This window comes from Dendrobates tinctorius, unplaced genomic scaffold, assembly GCF_039654945.1.
Source record: "Dendrobates tinctorius isolate UK_male_01 unplaced genomic scaffold, ASM3965494v1 ptg000011l, whole genome shotgun sequence".
Taxonomy (NCBI): domain Eukaryota; kingdom Metazoa; phylum Chordata; class Amphibia; order Anura; family Dendrobatidae; genus Dendrobates; species Dendrobates tinctorius.
Window position 1 is genome coordinate 46,342,871 of NW_027361679.1, and position 21,477 is coordinate 46,364,347.

General features: G+C 42.0%; 1 protein-coding gene across 1 annotated transcript in view; it reads left to right on the forward strand.

Moving 5' to 3' along the window:
* HPSE (heparanase) overlaps nt 1–21,477 on the forward strand; it is an 89,281-nt gene that overhangs the window by 25,711 nt on the left and 42,093 nt on the right. The window contains exons 4-7 of the mRNA XM_073541756.1: nt 7,652–7,828; nt 9,730–9,901; nt 13,755–13,802; nt 21,036–21,129. Coding sequence (XP_073397857.1) covers nt 7,652–7,828; nt 9,730–9,901; nt 13,755–13,802; nt 21,036–21,129 — 491 coding nt within the window. The remainder of the gene's footprint in view (nt 1–7,651; nt 7,829–9,729; nt 9,902–13,754; nt 13,803–21,035; nt 21,130–21,477) is intronic.

Here is a 21,477-nt window from a genome sequence, read left to right on the forward strand (position 1 = left end):
TGCTGCGATTGCAGCATATGACAGAGGTTGAATGCTGGACTGAGTGAGAGGAGATAGATTAACCCTTGCAGGCACAACCCAAAGTCACGTGCTGAGAACTGGGTACATGACAGGCGCACTTAAACATATGAAAAAATGAATTATGCAAAATATGCAGAGCTCAAAAATTGTCAAATGGATAGAGGTAACGAGTACTACAGTATTCTCCAATAACCCTGGAGTAAAAATTTAAAAAACAAAGTAACATACACAAGAACCATCACAAAATATAACTTTTTTCATGTTTTTTAATAATATTTTTCAAAGTTTCATGAGTACTGGTATATTGCTTTGTTTCTTACAATGCTTTTTAAAATTTCCATGGGATTAGTACAGTACACAGTTTTTTTTTCAAGGTTACAGATTTTCACAGCTACGTAGCACGTATATACAATAAAACAAGCAATGCATAAGAGACAGGAATGGGACTGAGACTGATTCCATATGGGACGTAATAAAAAGTTATGCATGGAAATATGCCTAGTTAAAGGGAGTCTGTTAGCAGGTTTTTGCTATGTCATCTGAGAACAACCTGATGTAGGCAAAGGTACCCTGAATCCAACAATGTATAACTTAGATTACTAGGTGCAGCAGTCCTGACACAATCAGAGTTTTTAGATTTAGTAATGCAGCAGAGCTTAGAAAGCTGCTCCTGCCCACACCAGACTCTGTATGTGCATAGTTTATTTACAGTGAGCTGCTTATCACAGAATGGTGCGTTATCTGATATGTGTTAGAAGAGAGACTCAGCTCACCTTTCATTAGTTCATAAGAACTTAGCAATGTCTCTGAGCACGGACATGTCTCTGCCAAAACGTCCTTAGTACAATTCCAAAAAGAAAAAGAGCGTCCAGCTCCAAAAGTAAAATTCAAAGATTTATTCGGTACAATTTAAAATTGAATACATGGCTGCTAGTGATCAAGAGCTGGTAAACGGAAAAATTGACCTCATGGGGATGATCCAAGACCCTCTGAACGCGTTTTGAGCAAACATTTCTCTTAGACTCAGAGTAACCTCAAAGCATCAGCTGAACAATATATAGAATCAAGATACAGGTGATCGAAATTAATTAGTCAAAAACACCAAACATATATGTCAGAATTAAAACAAAACATAAGAAACAAATAATTTAAAAATCAGTAATGCAGCATAAATTCTCTTCTTAAATTCAAGCTTAAAAAGGTGCCCGTGTGTCCAATACATAAACCCAATATGCTTCACGATTTCGTAAGAACTTTTCTCTGTCACCACCTCGTATGTTTCTTTTAATTCTTTCCACTGCATAAACTTTCATACTAGATGGATCCCTATTATGAGCGGAAATAAAATGCTTGGATAAATTAGAGACATTTCTATTAGAAATCTGCACAATATCGTACAAATGTTCGCGTATTCTTTCTTTTAATTTACGAATTGTAGATCCTACATATTTCATACCGCCTTTGATGCACTCAACAATATAAATCACAGTTAGAATTGCAATTCAGAAATTCCTTAATTTTATGTACTTTGTTAGTAATAGAATTAGAGAATGATAAAGTTTTAGATGAAAAATGACAGGTTTTACATGATGATTGGCCACATTTATAATAACCAATAGTAGACAGCCAATTATTGCTTTTTATATCTGAATTATATAAACTAGGTGACAAACTGTTGCCCAGTGTTAATGCTCTCCTAGACACTATTCTTATACCATTTTTTAAGCAATTCATTCATGGTATTATCTCCACGCAATATATGTAAATTATTATTTATTATGCTACGAATTTGTTTAAAATAAGGACTGTAAGTGAGAATCAAGGTTGGAAAATCCTTATTTTGTCGAGCAACAGTATTAGACTTAATGAGAGTATCACTACATTTTTTATTTACAATGTGTGCGGCTCTTTGTATGATCCAATTCGGATAGCCGAGTTTATTCAAGCGATTTTTTTTTTTTTTTTTTTATATATAAAAAATTCATTTTTAAAATTATCCTCAGTGCTACAGTTTCTTTTAGCACGGGTTAATTCACCCACAGGAATGGCCTTAATGGTGTGGGCTGGATGGTAACTACGAGCATGTAAAATAGTATTACCTGCGGTAGATTTTCTATGGATGGAGGTAGAGATACACTGGTGTGATTCCCCTGACAAACAAAGGTCCAGAAAACAAATACTGTGCGGATCAGAAAAATAAGTAAAATTCAAGTTAACTTGATTTAAATTAATATAATCAATAAACATAGGAATAGAATTTGTGTCCCCCTTCCAAATAAGTAACAAGTCGTCTATATATCTTGCATACCATTCAATATGGTCAAAAAAAGGATTATTAGTATTGAATATAAAAAGCTCTTCCCACAAAGCCATGACTAGATTAGCCACAGATGGTGAAAATTTAGCTCCCATGGAGACGCCATTACTTTGTAGGAAGAACTTTTTATCAAAAAGAAAATAGTTGTGAGATAACAAAAATTGTAAAACCAAAATAATATAATTTTGTAAATCAATGGAATACGGACCATATTTTTGAAGATGAAAACGTGCCGCAGAAATTGCAACATTATGAGGAATACTGGTACATAGTGAAGCAACATCACGTGTAACCCATGTAAAATTCGACTCCCAAGATACATTATGAAACATATGAAGGACATCTTTCGTATCTTTTAAATACCCAGGTATACGATATACCAAGGGTTGAAGAACAGAGTCAAGCCATTGACCTAACCGCTCATTAAGGGACCCTATCCCTGCTATTATAGGATGCATGGGTGGGGGAAAGATGTCCTTTTGAGTTTTTGGTAATGCGTGCATGATAGGAATTACTGGATCATCTATTTGTAAAAACTCTGTTTTTTTGTAAAAAACAAACAAATTTTTCCCCTTCTATGGTTATATCTTTGATCTTTTTAGAAAAAAAATTAGTAGGGTCACCTTATAAGGGAGTATAAATGGAATTCTCAGAAATCATTTTAATGGCCAAGGAATAATCATTTTCATTCATAACAACAACGGAGCCGCCCTTATCAGACATCTTAATGATGATTTGACGATTGGATTTTAAATTAGATAGAGCTTCTCTTTCTGCATGTGTTAAATTAAACTGGGGAAAATTTTCTTTAGGATTATTTAATAATTGTTTGATATCTTTCGCGACACATTCTTGAAAGATTTCCATTTCATTAGTCCTGGCTTATACCGGGTAGAATAATGGATTTTTAGTTCTAAAAGGAAAATATGAGGTTAAATTACCAGAAGATGTTCTAGAATCACTCAAATCAAACAAATTTAACAAACATGATTGTTCTGAGAAATTCCTACCCAAAAAAACATTTTCTTGTGAAATTCTACATGTATCATGGGATTCATTATCTGCAAAAAAATGTTTCTTTACGGTAAGATCCCTAACAAATTTATTTATATCCTTAATAGTAGAAAAAACATCTAAATTTTGGAATAAGGGGTACAAAATTTAGACCTTTAGATAATAGGCTAAGTTCCGCTGGAGACAAAACAAAACAAATGAGGACAGGTTAATAACGTCTAATGATGAGTCCTGTTGGAACTTCTCAGACGAGATTTGAGGAAAATCGGCGTATCTTGAATGTTTCCATCCTGCCCTCCTTGTGCGTTTTTTTAAAAAGATCTCCGTGGTTTTTTGTAATTTGCTTGGGATTTATTCTTCTTGATATGATTAGTCTCGGATAAGTCACATGAAAAATCTGTAGAAATGTCCGAGGATGTCCAAATAGCTTGAATAAACGCGGCTATCCGAATTGGATCATACAAAGAGCCGCACACATTGTAAATAAAAAATGTAGTGATACTCTCATTAAGTCTAATACTGTTGCTCGACAAAATAAGGATTGTCCAACCTTGATTCTCACTTACAGGCCTTATTTTAAACAAATTCGTAGCATAATAAATAATAATTTACATATATTGCGTAGAGATAATACCATGAATGAATTGCTTAAAAAATGATATAAGAATAGTGTCTAGGAGAGCATTAACACTGGGCAACAGTTTGTCACCTAGTTTATATAATTCTGATATAAAAAGCAAAAACTGGCTGTCTACTATTGGTTATAATAAATGTGGCCATTCATCATGTAAAACCTGTCATTTTTCATCTAAAACTTTATCATTCTCTAATTCTATTAATAACAAAGTACATTAAAATTAAGGAATTTCTGAATTGCAATTCTAACTATGTGATTTACCGTATATACTCGAGTATAAGTCGATCCGAGTATAAGTCGACCCCCCCTAATTTTGCCACAAAAAACTGGGAGAACTTATTGACTCGAGTATAAGTCTAGGGTGGGAAATGCTCCATAGATTATTCCCCCATATGGTGTCCTCAGAAGAAACTCCATAGATTGTTCCCTCATATGCTGCCCCCATAAATAGCTCCATAGATTGTTCCCTCATATGCTGCCCCCACAAGAAGCTCCAGATTATTCCCCCATATGCTGCCCCCCCATAAGAAGCTCCATATATTGTTCCCTCATATGCTGCCCCCATAAGAAGCTCCTTAGATTATTCCCCCATGTGCTGCCGCTGCTGCTGCTGCATGTAAAAATAAAAAAAATGACATACTCACCTCTCCGTCGATGGGTGTCAGATTCTCACCTGTCCTGCGTCCATGGCTGCTCACCGCTATCTGCACGTCATCAGTCAGTGACGTTCAGACTGCAGGGGGCGCTGCGCGCATTAACCACGTCACCGCGCCCTCTGCTGTCTGAAGTCACTGACTGATGACAGACAGCAGCAAGCAGCCATGGACGCAGGACAGGTGAGTATCGCTGTACTTACCCGTCCTGACGCTGTCTTGAGCCCCCAGCTTCTCCGCGCTCTCTCTTCCTGCCTTCAGCGGTCACGTGGTGCTGCTCATTAAAACTCATCAATATGCGCATATTGATGAGTTTTAATGAGCGGCACCATGTGACCGCTGAAGGCAGGAAGAGAGAGCACGGGGAAAAGCTGGGGGCTCAAGACAGCGTCAGGACGGGTAAGTATGACCTGACACATCCGCCCCCTCCGACCCCTTTGTATATGACTCGAATATAAGTCGAGAGGGGGACTTTCAGCCCAATTTTTTGGGCTGAAAATCTCGACTTATATTCGAGTATATACGGTATATTGTTGAGTGCATCAAAGGCGGTTTGAAATATGTAGGATCTACAATTCGTAAATTAAAAGAATACGCAAACATTTGTACGATATTGTGCAGATTTCTAATAGAAATGTCTCTAATTTATCCAAGCATTTTATTTCCGCTCATAATAGGGATCCATCTAGTATGAAAGTTTATGCAGTGGAAAGAATTAATTAAAAGAAATATACGAGGTGGTGACAGAGAAAAGTTCTTACGAAATCGTGAAGCATACTGGATGTATTGGACACCTTTTAAGCTTGAATTTAAGAAGAGAATTTATGCTGCATTACTGATTTTTTAAATTATTTGTTTCTTATGTTTTGTTTTAATTCTGACATATGTTTGGTGTTTTTGACTAATTAATTTCGATCACCTGTATCTTGATTCTATATATTGTTCAGCTGATGCTTTGAGGTTACTCTGAGTCTAAGAGCAATGTTTGCTCGAAACGCATTCAGAGGGTCTTGGATCATCCCCATGCGGTAAATTTTTCAGTTTACCAGCTCTTGATCACTAGCAGCCATGTATTCAATTTTAAATTATACCGAATAAATCTTTGAATTTTACTCTTGGAGCTGGACGTTCTTTTTCTTTTTGGAAGTGATCTGATATGTGCCAACTAGTCACAGCAATGATAATGTCCTAGTGACAAAATCTTCATTATAAGTAAACAGCACACAGCCTGACATGTGACAAATCAGTGAAATCTGTGTTACAACCCCAACCTCATGCTGTTTTCAGATTACACAGCAAAAACTGTGTCTCTGTAGTGCACCACATACCCGGCAGGTCATGGCTGTAACAGCCAGGACCTGCCTCTAGCATTCATGGGTGTAAACCTTTAAAATACCACTGTCAAACTCTGACAGTAACATTTAACATGCACCGACGTATGGGTGTGTCATTCTAAGCGCCCATCAGTGCACCCATTACGTGATCGATGGTCACCTGTGGGTTGCTATGTGGCCAGGCTTCAAAGGAGACTGTGATTTTTGCTTTATTGCAGCTTGAAATACTGTGAAAGTTAAGTTGTTACGGGCGTTAGAAAATAGCAACAGGATCTCCAGAATTTTTTTCCTGTAAAATTTTTTTTATTTTCATGATTGGTATCACCATAACTATACTGATGAAGAGAATCATATTGCTAGGTCATCTTTACCACAAAATGTAAATCATAAAAACAATTCACAAAAAAAAAAAGTGTCAGACTTGTGGGTTTTTTCTCAATTTTTTTTTCCCACCATTTTGAATTTTTTTTCCCTGTTTTCCAGTACACTGTGTGGTAAAATAAATGGTGTCATTCAAAAGCATAACTCGTTCTGCAAAAATACAAGCCCTTGTATGTCTGTGGACAGAAAAATAAAAAAGTTATGGCTCTGTGAAGAAGGGAGTTGAAAAAATTAAAATGGAAATAGACGCCATCATGAAGGGGATAACATGAGTGATGGTCGTCATATTGCTTACAGTTTGTACTAGGCAGTCCTGCTGGGTCAGGAGAAGGCCAACCCAAGCTGTTACTAAAACATCGGGAGCAAAAAATGTTATGCTCTTTACTAAGAATTAGGTGTCTGGCCCAAATACTGTAAAACCATTACATGCCATTCTTCTGCCTTCATCAAACTTTACAACTAGTAATACACATTTTAGCAGGTCGCATTTGCAGAGCATCTGCTGACTTATGACCAGGCTGTCTGATAATGAAACCTGATTTATCACTCCAGAGAACACGGCTGCAAGCTTTACATTACTCCAGGTCACGCGTGGCATTACTCATGGTAATCTTAGGGCTCATACTAGTATGCGAGAAACTCGGCCGAGTCTCACACGTCAATACCCGGCACTGCCGTCCGGCACTCGGATCGGAGCGTTCAGCTGCATAGAAATACATGCAGGTGAACGCTCCGATCCGAGTGCAGGCGGCAGTGCAGGGTATTGACGTGCGAGACTCGGCCGAGTTTCTCGCTTATGAGTATGAGCCCTTAGGCTTGAATTCAGGAGCTCAATCAAAGAAATCGATTTCAGGAAGTTCCTGGCACAAGGTTTTTGTGCTAATGTCACTTCCAAAGGAAGATAAGAAATGTTTAGTGACTGCTGTAACAGTATAGCTGAATTTAGTGTCACACTCCAGCTCTCGGCGGCCTTGGTCGGTGAGATTTCTTGGTCCACTGTGTGGCTGAGCTGTTGTTACTCCTAGATCTTTCCATCATCCATGTCACAATAATAGCACTGAGATTTGACCAGGAGAGATCTTCCAGAACAAAGCATCTTAGGACAGGGCCATGTTACATGAAAGTAAGGTCTTCACTGTGTCCCATACCTCCTTATAGAAGTTGTATGGCTGTTTGCTTGCTTTTATGCAATGGATGTGGCTGAAACATCTCTAATTATTAGGCCTGTTACCCATATACCTTTTGGGCCATGTAAAGTGTGTTAATATTGAGTGTTACCTTATTATCTTTCCAGAGCAGACGGTTGACCTGCTATACAGATTTGCTAATTGCTCAGGCCTTCATCTCATATTTGGGCTAAACGCTTTACTGAGGAAGAATAAAAATCATCACTGGAACAGCTCAAATGCCAAGTTATTAATTGATTACTGTGACTCCAAGAAATATGATATGTCCTGGGAATTGGGCAATGGTAAGATGCACTAATTATTTGAAAGACTAGCAAACGAGAGATCCAAACAGCCACTGATCAGCAACTTGTTTAATTGCATGTTTACAAAGGTAGACCACACTCCCAATGTGCACTGAACCATCTGCAATAAATCTGTCGGCGCTCATCGGCTGCCTGTGTTCTCGGCAGTCCTGGTTGTGTGGACAATGCGCTGCTGAGAACGATAATCATTTCACTAAACAAGCAGTTTGGTGATTTAATTGTATGATGAATGCGTGATTATCGTGAACAAGTGTTTTGGGGAATTCTCTTTCACAATCTTTCAGTTTAAGGGCTCTCTTAGACATCCAAGCAAATCAGTTCGAGGTTGCAACCGCATTGCACAGACTGGCCGCTGGCTTCCTGGTGTGAGCTTGACCGTAGCATATATTTCTGTGCCGCTGTCCTGCTCTGGACAGGAGACCCATGACCAAATCCGTGCATTGCGGTTCGATATCGAACCGATTTCCACGGACATCTGAGTACACCCTATGGCTATGTTTACATGTTGCATTTTTGTTGCGTTTTTTTTTTTTTTCCACTGGCAAAACCTGCTCTCTTAGAAGTAAGGAAGCTGCTAACAAAAATCAGGTTTTGCTGCTTTTTATTGCTGTGTTTTCGTTGTTTCTTATGCACATTGATAAAGTTTCATGGCCCAAAAATAAGCATGATTTAACTTCCATAGGTTTTTGCACCAAAAACTGATATCTGCATGTTTTGCTTTGTTCTTGCACTTACCCATTGCTTCCTAGGGGTGAAAAGACACTGCAAATACACAGAAAAAATGCTGAAAGAAGTGACATGCTGCTATTTGCAAAAACTGAGCAGTTTTTGAAATCAGCCAGGAAAATAAAACCAAGGTGTGTGCATGAGATTTATGAAATCTCAAACTTTGCTGGTACTGTAAAATGCAGCTTAAAATTTGCATGAAAAAACAGCAAAAACACAATGTGCAAACATAGCCTAAGGGTCCCGTTACACTAAACGACACACCAGCGATCCCGACAACGATACGACCTGGTCAGGATCGCTGGTGCGTCACTACATGATCGCTGGTGAGCTGTCAAACAGGCATATCTCGCCAGCGATCAGGACAAGCGAGGACACTGGTAACCAGGGTAAATAGCGGGTAACTAAGTGACGTGCGCGCTTAGTTACCCGCTATTTACCTTGGATACCAGCTCCCAGTGTCTGCTTACAGCGCTGGGAGCTCACTGATCGTTGGTCTCCCGCTGCCACACGCGTGCTGGCCAGCGGCAGACCAACGATCAAAAAACGGCCCAGGACATTTATGCACAATCAGCGATACCCTGGAGGGGGCGGTCACTGTGTGTGAAGTACCCCTAAGTGTAAGTTCTGATTTAAGTCAGAGATAAGGCTTACTCTAGTTGCAAGCTTTTTATCTTAGGAATTTCTTTCATTTATTTTTTAAAATGCAACGGTCCTGACTTGTTTTGTTTTGATATCATTCTCTGCAAAATGTCAGAAGTAGCAATGTTAATTCACATAAAAATTCAAGTTTCAATGGACTTTTCATTTTGTTCATAAACTAGCTTCATTGATCAACTGATTAAAGGTGATGGATGTAGAATCCTCTACATTGTTTGTGGAACTGTGCCTCATAGACAGTGTACCTTTTGTGGTGGCTGTGCTTGATGGTGCAGCTCAGTCCTATACACCGAGTGGGATTAGCCTGCCTGATGCAATAGTAGTAGATGTCCACTAATAAAGGTAGGGAGCATAGCCTGGTGAATCATGGGGATACTGAGACAACAACTACGGTAATTGGATAGTGATCTCTAGATGACCCATCAATATTCTAGTCCTGGAGAACCCCTTTATTTATACCGTATTGTTTGTTCTTTCCTTTAATCTACGATTAGAACCCAACAGCTTTAAAAAGAAGTCTGGTCTGTACGTTGATGGCACTCAGCTTGGCAAGGATTTTATTACTTTACATGACCTACTTGGCAAGTACAGCAGGTACAGAACCTCAGGTCTCTTTGGCCCAGACATCGGGCAGCCAAAGAAATCAACACAAAAGATGCTGAAAAGGTAAAGCTGTAATTATAAGCATGTTGATGCATAGTGGTATGAAAGCTCTGGCTCTGAATATTCTCTAACCGGTCATAGTTTTCAGGATGTTCTTAATATTGCGCAGCAACTATAACCAATGCATCAAGAATTGTTATCGGTGTTCTACCTGTGAAAAACACAGATCCACTTGTATCAAGTAATTTTTTTACATAAAGTCCCAAAAATTGTCAATGTTGTAAATTTGGCAAAATTCTAGATTCCTGCCGTATAATTGCACAATGCTGATAAAATTGACAGAGTACCAAGAGTAGACATTTTGAACAACTTGTAGACAGACTGATTACGACTCTGTGGCGCCCCCAGGAGTATGGTCGCCACAGTCCAATTGCCTTCCTACAGGGAGGGTGATGTCATGCCTGGAGGCAATGAAGGGTCTCTCTAGCAGTTAATCATTTTCATGCAACACAGTTCCCACTCTAGGCCAACAGAGGGAGCTCTGAACCAGAATTGGGAGAGGAGTGCTCTCTGAGGGCCAGGAAGGGAAATGAGGAGTTAGTGTGAGGAGGGCAACTAGTGTAGACATGTGGTGAGAAGCTGGAGGTTGAGCTGAGGCTAGAGAGCTACCTCCCAGTGATAGCGCATGATCTGGAGCCTGGTCTCCATGGTTGTATGGATACTGAAGGTCCTGCAACAGAAACCAGAGGAATAGGAAGCTGTAAATGCTCTATTCCCACCTAAGACTCGGAGGCACAACAGCGACGGGTGAGCCAAGAGAGATAGAGGGCTACAGCTGTCTGCCATACGAGGTAGTTCCAAGAGAAGATAAGAAGGAGGAACTTCAGTGTAACACAGTACTGCATGTATCTCAAGTCAGCGCTAGGAAGAAGACTACACAACCCATCTGATAGAGAGATCCCTGAGTTGCTTCCTGGCTAGCCTGCTCCTGTACCATCTGTAATCAGGACCCTGGACTGTGTTTGCCAAGTAAAGGTAAAGAAACTGCACCCTGTTGTGTCCTTGCCTCCTTCCTGCAACATCCTCAGCACTGCTACATCTCTGTGTCAAACACTGCACCCTCTTCCTAAACATTAAGCTACACTGCCCTGGGACCAACAGCCCTACCTGTGGAGGGCTACAACATCATTGCTGCATTACACCATCTGTCCCAGAGGATCTGCTTGCAGCGTCGGCTCAACACCTCCCTTGCCAAACACCACAGGTGGCGTCATGAAACACTTATAAACTTTATTCCCAACTCAACCCCTTTTACATGGGCGCCCAGGGCCACGGACCAGGTCACCGCTACTGTGACATTCCTATCTGAGAGACCGGCCCGGTACCGAGTACCCAACAGCCCTGGGAGGGCGACCCACTTCATGCCAGAAAAAGTTGCACATTTTGGCACAAACCTGCATCTGCTAATAGGAGGCGTAACAGTCTTAAACAGTAACAAATGTATTTGGTCATAGGAGGCTGCTTATACATTTTACTCAAACAAATCCAAAGCTGTGGGTTTTTTTGTTTTTTACCAAAAGCAATAGGAGGGATGATCGATGGTTTAGAAGAAGAAGATGATGATGAATCGATGAAGTCATAGCGCCAACATATTCTACAGTTCTTTACAATTAAGTGCGTACAGAGAATAAATAAAAATTAACAAATCATTCAACAATTACAAGAGGAGTGGGGGTCTTGCTCACAGGCTTAATCTCTAAGGAAATAGTGGGGGCACAATAAGTAGAAAGTCATGTATGGTCCAACCATCATTGTAAGTAAATATGGAATTCCAAATAAACTGCATGATCAAGTCATCAGACAGTAGCTAAGTACAATTACCGATGGTATTGGGTGCGTGGAAGATGTAAAGACAGATGAATAGCAGGGACCATATTCTGAGGAAAATTTAGAAAGCGGCAACAATGAAGAGTTGGGTTAGTGAGTTCAGGTGACAGGCCTGTCTAAAGAGATGTTTTTGAACCATGCTTATAAATGTGGGAGCTAAGCATTAGTCGTATCTTCTCAGGAAGCGCATTCCAGAAAACTGGCACAACTTGAGAGAAGTCTTGAAGACGCAAGTGTGGGGTTCAGATTATGGAGGATGTTAGTCTAAGATCAATTGCAGAACAGAGACCATAGGTGGGGTGATAGAGATGAGGGGGGAGGAGATGTAGGGTGATGCAGAATTTCGGAGAGCTTTGTGGGTGAGAGATAAGTTTGTATTGTATTCTACAGTGTATGGGCAATCTGTGCAATGACTGAAAAGTGGATGCATCATGCAGCGGCTGGATAGAGCTATGACCCTGACTGTTGCATTTAGGACTGATTAGAGGGGAGAAAGTTTTGGTTTGAGGGAGACTAATTGGTAGACAGTTGTAGTAGTCCAGATGAGAATGAATAAGAGCAACAGTAACAGTGCAATATAGGGTAAAGGTAGGTTTGTAGAGGAATAAGTTGTTCAGGTTTGGAGAGATTCAGTTTCAGATAGGAGGACATGATGTTAGAGGCAGTAGACAGACCTTCTCTGGTATTTGTATTAAGGTGGGGGTGATGTCAGGGGAAGAGGTGTATAACTTTAGTATCATCATCATAGAGATGATACTTGAAACAGGATCTGTGGTTTGTCCAATAGGGATAGTGCATAGAGAAAAAAGGAAGGGGCCTAGGACTGAGCCTTCAGTAACTCCGATAGTAAGAGAAGATTAAAGGAATAAGAGCTGGCAAAAGAGACAGTAAAGATGCGGTAAGAGGTAGGAGGAAAACCAAGAAAGATAAATTTATTTGAAGCCTATAGAGTGGAGCATAGTGAGGAGGAGCTGGTGATCCACAGTGTGACAAGTGACAAGCCAGGTTTGTCAGTGGTAGCATTCTGGGGAACATGTCACTCATCTAAAGTAACTCTTTATGGGGCGCGATAGAAAAGAACAGCAATTTTTTTTGGGGAGGGGGTAAATTTCACACTATTCATGTGCAGCGCAAATAAAATATTAACTTTATTCTATGGTCAGAGTGATTATGGTGATATTAAATGTTTAATTCTTTCATGACATGCGCCGTGCATGCATGGCAAAAGTCGGAAGTTGTGTAATCAAAGCTACAACTCCCCCAAGAAAACTATTAAGCACAATAAAAAGTGTAAAAAAAGTTTTATTAAACTTAAAAAGCTTAACAATCAATATATAGATGTGCTCTAAGAGAACATATTTAAACATGAGGCCCCAATACACATTATATAAAATTCATGTAAACTTTACAGGATCGGCGGACCCTTTGTGTTCCTGTGTATGGTGGCGTCAGGAGAGTTAGTTGTCCACCAAATAATTGTTCTGCTGACCGCTATCTAATATATATGGGCAGCCATGAGCCTCCTAAAATAGAAAAGCGTCTTTCTCATGTGAGTTGTTTTTCTGTTGGCGGAGACTGCTGGACTGGTCTAGTCACTGTTCCTCCACCAGCAGCCATTGTATGGACTGGAGAGCTGTGCAGTCATTGAGGAAACCTGCAGTAACAAGAGCAGGAGGAGAACCTGTCATACCTATATAATAGTAACTACTACAAAATAATGTCCCAAACACATCTGTTACAATAAATATAATATGGCCAACACCACTAACTGATTGTGCAGCCAGCAACAGTCCGTGTGATGCAGCAACTTTTGGAGGCAAACGGTGCAAAATTTTAATGAAATCCAATTACAAAAATTTTTAGCCCCAATAAGTTAGAAAAAAAAATGTCCCAAAAGTTGGACAACCCTTTTAAACTTCAGCGTGCTCAGGTGGTTTACATCAAATGTAACAAAAATAATACACAGATTGTTGATGTTTCTAATTTTAGATTTTTTGAAACAATATTTTTCTTAATATTTCTTTTTTAGCTTCTTAAAGGTTGGAGGTAAAGTCATCAACTCTGTCACTTGGCACCAGTAAGTAGTTTCATATTTATCCAATTTGATGATGTTAAAATTGGTAGTTTAATTGCATTTAAAATCATTATGGTATTAATTTAACATATTTTATGGATTATAAGATGCTCATTTTTCCAAAGAAATTTGAGGAGAAAATGGGGGGTTCGTCTTAGTAGGAATGTACTGAGCAGTAGTGTGGCGGCAGCAGAAGTTGGACGATTCTGCGGGGGTCCGACGCTGTAGGGTGGTGATCTCACTCCTATTCCAGGCTGGTGCGGCAGTATTCCCGGCTTTCACAAAACGTCGTCGGATCCCCGGTACCGCCGAACCTGCCGCACCAGCATGGGAAGGGAGTCATCATCGCTGGACCACCACCATTTTTTTACATGAGTTTTTTTACGCTGCATTTTTGTCTTTTTGGTATGTCATGTTATAAATAAAGCTGCTGTGTTTTTGATACTTCCTGGTATTCATCCTGGACAAAACTTTACTGAAACAGTTGTGCGGATTAAATGCGTGTTTGGGGAATCTGAATGTACGTTTACCTTTGGATTTTCCACCTCTAATTTTGATGGGAAAAAACTGTGCGCAAGAAACTCACATGTTGCAGATTAAACATTCTCCGCAGGTCAATTTACGCTGAGTAAATAAGCATGGTGGGCATGAGATTTCTATAAATCCCATCCACTTTGCTGGAACTACAAGACTCTGCATTTTTGACACAGAGATTATACCCAGCTTCAAAAATTCACCAAAAACTCATTGTGGACACTTTCCCTTCTGAATGACCGTGCTAGACCATGTGATCTAATAATTGCAGTGCATTAGTTGGAAGCATGCCTGACCTCATTAACCCATTCTGCGACTTTTCAGTAATGTGCAAAATGGCCTTTTTTTTTTCCAGTGATCCGTACCAATTGCATTACAGACTATTCAACTTCATGGGGACATGCACATTTCAGGAAATTTGATTCAAATTTGATTTGTGTCAATCAGTCTCATAATATTGGCTATTTAAGATGTTTGTCTTGGAAGTCGAAGACCTGTGTAATGAGAATGTCATGAATAGTGTTGAGCGATACCTTCCGATATCGGGAAATATCGGATCGGATTGGATCAGACCAATACCCCAAAAATATCGGATATCGCCGATTCCGATACCGGAAACCAATGCAAGTCAATTGGACGCAAATATCGGAATGAAAATAAACCCTGTTGTGAGTTCATTTTCCCCTTCACCATTGAGGTCTGATGAACTCCCTCTTCTGGTGAAGGAAGGTAGTGAGGCTGATTACAAAGCACCTGAGCAGAATGATGATGACTGGGTGACTGGAATTGCTGACTGTATATAAGGCAGCCGACGCCCTTCTGCCTTGCGGGTGATTACTCTGAGGGATTCTTGGAGACCAGTCTGATTCCTGCTCCTCAAAAGCTAAGTTTTCTTCTCTACTTTTTGCATTTGTGTTTTGGTTTTGTTTTGCCTTGTTTTTCTGGATTTCTGCCTTTCCCTGCTGGGTGAGCTGAATTCCTTTTTGCTCTGTCTTCAGAAAATACCTGAGTACTGATATAGTCTTTTTGAAGCCTAGCGTCTTCAGGGCTTTTTTCCCTATCAGTCTGTTGGCTCTTGTTTTGAGAGGGTTTTGGTGGATTGCAGACAGCAGCTTTTCTATTCTGTCCTATTTAGTTAGCTTGGGCCCCATCATTTGCTCAGCCTATCTTTCTATCTGTGAGAGTGTTTTTTCATCTTGCTTCACCGTCATTATATGTTGGGGGCTGCCTATTGCTTTGGGGTCTGCTCTGGGGCAGTTTAGATTTCCCTTTCTGTCTTTAGGCTATGTAGTTCTCCGGCTGTGGTCGAGGGGTCTAGGGCACCGTAGGAACCCCCCTCGGCTACTGCTAGTTGTTGTTGTTAGGTTCAGGGGTCTGCAATCCGATAGCTGCCAACTTCTCTGGTTTTCTGGACTTAGCTAGTATTTCTGTTTTTGCCTCCTACGGTGACTCTTTCATAACAAAACCCTAACTTTCCATGTAGGTTAATTCTACATGAAGGAAAACCACTAAGAATAATGTAGAATGTATTGGGGGAGGTGGAGGAGACATTAAAGACATAGAGGTTTAGCCCAATCAAATGGAATAGCAGGAATTTATTTTTTTTTTAAGACGTTCGGAGTTACAAAGATATTGACTATGTTAAGCTTTTTTATATTTTGTCAGATATTTATGTTTCACTACTTCCATGCTCTTCATCTTCATTTTTTACTTCTCCCACACTTTCTCCTTCATCATCCTCTTCAGGGTCATCTTCTTGGTCTTCTTCTTTGGGGTCGTTTTCGGGGTCGTCGTCTTCTTCAGGGTCGGCGTCTCCAGGGTCGTCGTCTTGTTTGGGGTGGTCTTCAGGGTCGTCGTATTCGGGGTCGTCGTCAGGGAGATCCAGAGTGATTACCAAAAACCATTTCAAAAAGATTGAACTTGGAAATCTAGCAGAAGGTACAAGAAGGTTGAGGAACTGCTGAGAACCAGTTGACGGTACAGGAACCAGGATGGGTAGCCGAAGGTACAAGAGCCAATGGAACTACCGAGGACCAGCTGATGGTACTGGACCCCGGTTACTGAGCAGGAGGTACCTGTGCCAGAAAGCACTACCAAGGACCAGCAGACGTTGGTGGAACTCGGATACCGAGAAGGAGGCACATAAGCCAAAGGCTCTGCCTGGAACCAGCTGACATTACTGGAACCCAGGGGGACGTATTCAAGATTGACTTCCAAAGAACCAACTAATGGTACTGGAACTCAGATAGGCAGCAGAAGGTACACATGAAAAAAAAAGTTGCAAGGCCGCCACCCGGCCGAAGTTACCAAAACCCACAGTCCTACAGTGGGAGCTTGTCCTATTGGCACTACGGAACCAGCCTTCATTGACAGATCCCGCAGCCCACATAGGAAGCACCTAAACTGCAGGCACCATAGAGTCGGCTAACCCGACCGCAACACGACAGTACAACGTATTGGAGGCAAAGTGACGTTGACACTACCCGGAAACAGCTTGCGTGCTGGAACCAGGCTGGGCAGGAGGGAGTACCAGTGCCAAAGACACTTCTGAGCAGCAACTGGCAGTGTTGGAGCCAAGGGATTACAGTAGAAACAGAGTGTAGCCAGAGGCCTAATTGGAGCAAGTTTAATATCTGTAGTAGTGTGAATGTGGACAGAGCAGGAGAAATTGCCGGACACACAGCAGGGGATCAGCTGACATTACTGAACCCCAATAACACTGGAGCATGTGTTGACTGTGCAGACGGCACTTATGAGTTACAACTGGCGGTGTTGGAGCCCAGGGATTACAGTTCAGGTGGTAGAAACATGAACACAACAGGAGACCTGGATACTGTTGCCAACCAATTATTTAATCTGGAAGAGGACTGGCAAATTCCTGCGAGATCCAGGCCTTGTTCATTTTCAGAAAAGTAAGCCGGTCAACGTTATAGGAGGATAGTTGCATGCGACGGTCTGTTAGTACACCACCTGCGGCACTAAAGACGCGTTCCAATAATACAAGAGCAGCAGGGCAAGCCAGCACCTCCAATGCATACTGGCTAAGCTCTGGCCATGTATCCAGCTTAGAGACCCAAAACTTGAAGGGGGAAGAGCCGAGTGGGAGAACACTGAGAGGGCAAGACATGTAGTCTGTCACCATCTGACGGAAACGTTGCCTCCTGCTGACTGGAGCCGTCTGTGATGGTGTAGACATTTGTGGCGGGGACACAAAACTTTGCCACATTTGGGCCATACTGGTCTTGCCTTGTGCTGAGGCGCTGATTCTGCTCCTTCTTTGTGCAGAGCTTCCTCCACTGCCTCGACGCACTGAGCTGCTTTGTAAAGCACTAGCAGCACTGATCTCGGGTGGAATGGAGAACATGATGGACTGCACCAGTGTGTCTTGGTACTCCCGCATTTTACACTCCCGGATCAACGGTGTTATGAGGCTTTGTAAGTTGTCCCGGTAGCGAGGATCTAGGAGGGTGTACACCCAATTATCAGCCGTGTTGAGAATGTGGGCGATGCGGCGGTCGTTTCTCAGGCACTGCAGCATGAAATCAACCATGTGCTGCAGACTGCCAACTGGCCAAGAAACGCTGTCCCCTGCTTGAGGCATCATCTCTGCCTGCTCTGCATCACCCCACCCTCGCTCTACATACTGACTACTAGAGCATTGTGTACCTCCCTCCTCTGGACAGATGTCTTCCTCCTCCATTGACTCCTCCTCATCCTCCTCACAAAGTGTCCCCTGCCTAGGCCTTTGTGAGGAACCACGTTGTGCAGACTGTCCAGAAGCAGATGGCATTTGTGACTCCTCATCCTCCACCTCTTCCACAACCTCCTCCGTTAGTGCTTGCAGTGTTTTTTCAAGCAGGCAGATAAGGAGGATAGTCAGGGTGACTAGTGCATCATCTGCACTTGCCATCCGCGTGGAATCATCGAAGGCATGCAAAACGTGGCAGATGTCCTTCATAGAGGCCCACTCAGTGGTGCTGAAGTGTGACCGGCGCATAGTGCGACTTGTTTGCGCCTGATGCAGCTGGTACTCTATTACTGCTGCCTGCTGCTCACACAACCTCTCCAACATATGTAACGTTGAATTCCACCGGGTGGGTAGGTCACATATGATGCAATGTTCCGGAAGGCGGAATCGGCGCTGCAATGTGTGATCTTGCCATGCTGGAACGCCGCAAGTGAGCGAACTCTATGCGGACCTTGTGGAGCAGTGCATCAAGATCCGGATAGTCCCTCAAAAAACTCTGCACGACCAAGTTGAGCACATGTGCCAGACATGGGATGTGAGTGAGGTTGCCTAGGCCCAGAGCTGCCACCAGATTTCGGCCATTGTCACACACTACCATGCCTGGCTGGAGATTTGCTGGCACAAACCACACGTCGCTCTGCTGCTTGATGGCATTCCAGAGCTTTTGCGCTGTGTGGCTTCCATTCCCCAAAGAAATTAATTTCAATATGGCCTGTTGACTTTTGGCCACGGCTGTGCTCATATCGGTCGTAACAGGCTCTTGCAGCGCTGATTCTGAGGAACTGGAGTATGAGGAGGAGTCAATGTGTACAGACTGGATTCCTGCAATCCTTGGAGTTGGCAGAACACGTACAGCGCCACTCCACAACATTTACCCAATGGGCAGTGAGGGAAAGATATCGTCCCTGTCCATGGTTACTGGTCCACGCATCGGTGGTCAGGTGGACCTTGCTACTGACAGCATTTAGTAGCGCATGTTTAACTTTTCCCTCCACATGCTTTTGCAGGGCAGGGACGACTTGCCTGTTGAAATAAAAGCGGCTGGGCATGTTGTATTGTGGGACTGCCAATGCTATGAAGTTACAGAAGGGGTCAATCTCCACCAGCCTGAATGAGAGAATTTCAAGGGACAGTAGTTTTGCAATGCCAGCATTCAGAGCCTGTGCTCGGGGGTGGTTTGCCGAGTATGGGCGCCTTTTCTCCTATGCCTGTGCTACCGATGGCTGTAGACTGGCCTGGGAGTGTGAGGATGACAGGGAACGTGGTGCTGTGGGTGGAATGACACTGTGTCTCTGTACAACAGTGCCAGAGGTTCTTCCATGGCGATCCTGTGAGGAAGCCGAACCAGCTGTGTGTGAGCTGGAGGAAGAGGCTACAAAACGAGCTGAAGAGGTGGTAGGTTGCACTGTAGGTTGGCCTAGGTCTTCAGTGTGTCTTTGTAACTCCACCACATGCTTGGTCCGCACATATTTCCACATATTTGTGGTATTGAGGTTGCTGACACTTTTCCCTCTTTTCACTTTTTGATTACACAGCTTGCATTTGACAAAGCAAATGTCATCTGCAACTGTGTCAAAAAAGGACCAGGCACTGCAAGTCTTGGGAGCGCCTGTTTTGTGTTTTGGAAGAGGCATGCTCCTAATTGGTGCCGAAGTGGAGGCTAAAGGCAACCGAGTCTGCCCCCTCCCTCTCCCTCCTTTTTTGGCAGTTTTGGGGAATCTCTTCCTCAGAGCTGCTCCCACCACCTTCCTGTACCTCATGCCATGATGGGTCAAGGACCTCATCATCTACACTACTCCTATAGTGTGTGCAAATATTTTAGCTGGATATGGATGGAACCACACTAATAGGAGAAATCTGGAAAAATGAGCAGCACTAATGCAAAAAAGGACAGTGTATGAGGCAGTGACGCACGCTGAGTGGACTACAACCAGAGGTGGCTTGCTGCAGAACACACTACAGCGTAAGCTGCACTCACACACAGAGACCTCACAGACAGCCGTGAACAGCGCTGCAAGGCAAAAGAAAGCTACAGCGGTTGATAAAGTAGCCTGGGTAAAGCACAATATAGCAAATCGCTAGGTCACACTGTCCCTCAGAACAGCAGCGTCCTATCCATAACTGAATTCACAGCAGAGTGAACCCAAAATGGCGGCGGGTTTTATAGTGCATCATGACATCATTTCAGCAGCCAATCACAGCCATGCCAGTGGTTACATGCCTAATATGCTCTAACAGGATGTGCCCACACTTCTTAGGATCCTCATTGGCTTAATAAAATCAAACTGGCTCATTGCATTATGGGAACTTCCGATTCCGGTATTCGATATACTAAAAGTATCGGAACTCAGTATCGGAATTCCGATACCGCGAATATCGGCCAATACCCGATATTGCAGTATCGGAATGCTCAACACTAGTTATGAATGCATTTGTGCCATCTAGCTGCAGAGACAAAAGTTCAGAAAACATCAGCTCGCCCAATTCTTTTCGATGTTCCTTTAGTGCCTGAGACTCTACCATTGCTGGGTGTTCTTCTGTACTGACAAAAATAAGTTTTGTCGAGCTTAATCCAGTCATTTAAAAAAATTATTGCTTCATTCACATGTGACACCAGAACTAAGAATGGATGAAGTGTTTGAAACACGTGGGTTGAAAGCCATAAGAAACTGTAAATGGATTTTAACTGCATGAGAAGAAAAGAGTGATTTTTAAATTATGGATTGAGCTGACAGTACTTACCACTTTACAGTTATCTGAGACCCCCACTGTGCTGTGGGCAGAGGGGATGAGTACTTGCTCTATAATTCTTAGATTACAATGACTTGTTATTTATTTTTTAAATAATTGAGGGAGGGACTTTGAATGTAACCCCCTTTAAGTTTTGACCTATGAATTAAGTTTATTTTTTATCTAATGTATAATAAAAAAAAGTTTTCTTTTCTTAAAAACAGTTATTATGTTGATGGCCGGACTGCATCTATGGAAGACTTTGTCAGCAGTGACATTTTGGACACTTTATCTTCAGAAATAAAGACTGTCTTAAGGGTATGGATTAGGGTACTTTTGTTGTATTTTTTTTCAGGTGCATAAGATCTCTAATGAAAGCCTTTAATGTTGAAATTATTACTCTGTCAATTTAACATGGTGGTCCTGTATATGGTAAATATCTGTTTTTATCCCTTAAATACTTCTGCAGTTTGCTTTATTTTAAAATTCCATTACAGCTAATCCTGTCAGGTTTTTGTTTTTTTAACTTCCTGTGATGTTTCGTTTGAAGGTATGCTCAAAGGAGATATCATGAGGAAGATTACCCTGCAGTCACTAGAGTCTCTATCACCCCCTCCTGGAAGAGGAAGGCTTCAGTTGGCGGACCTGTGGTCACATACCACATCT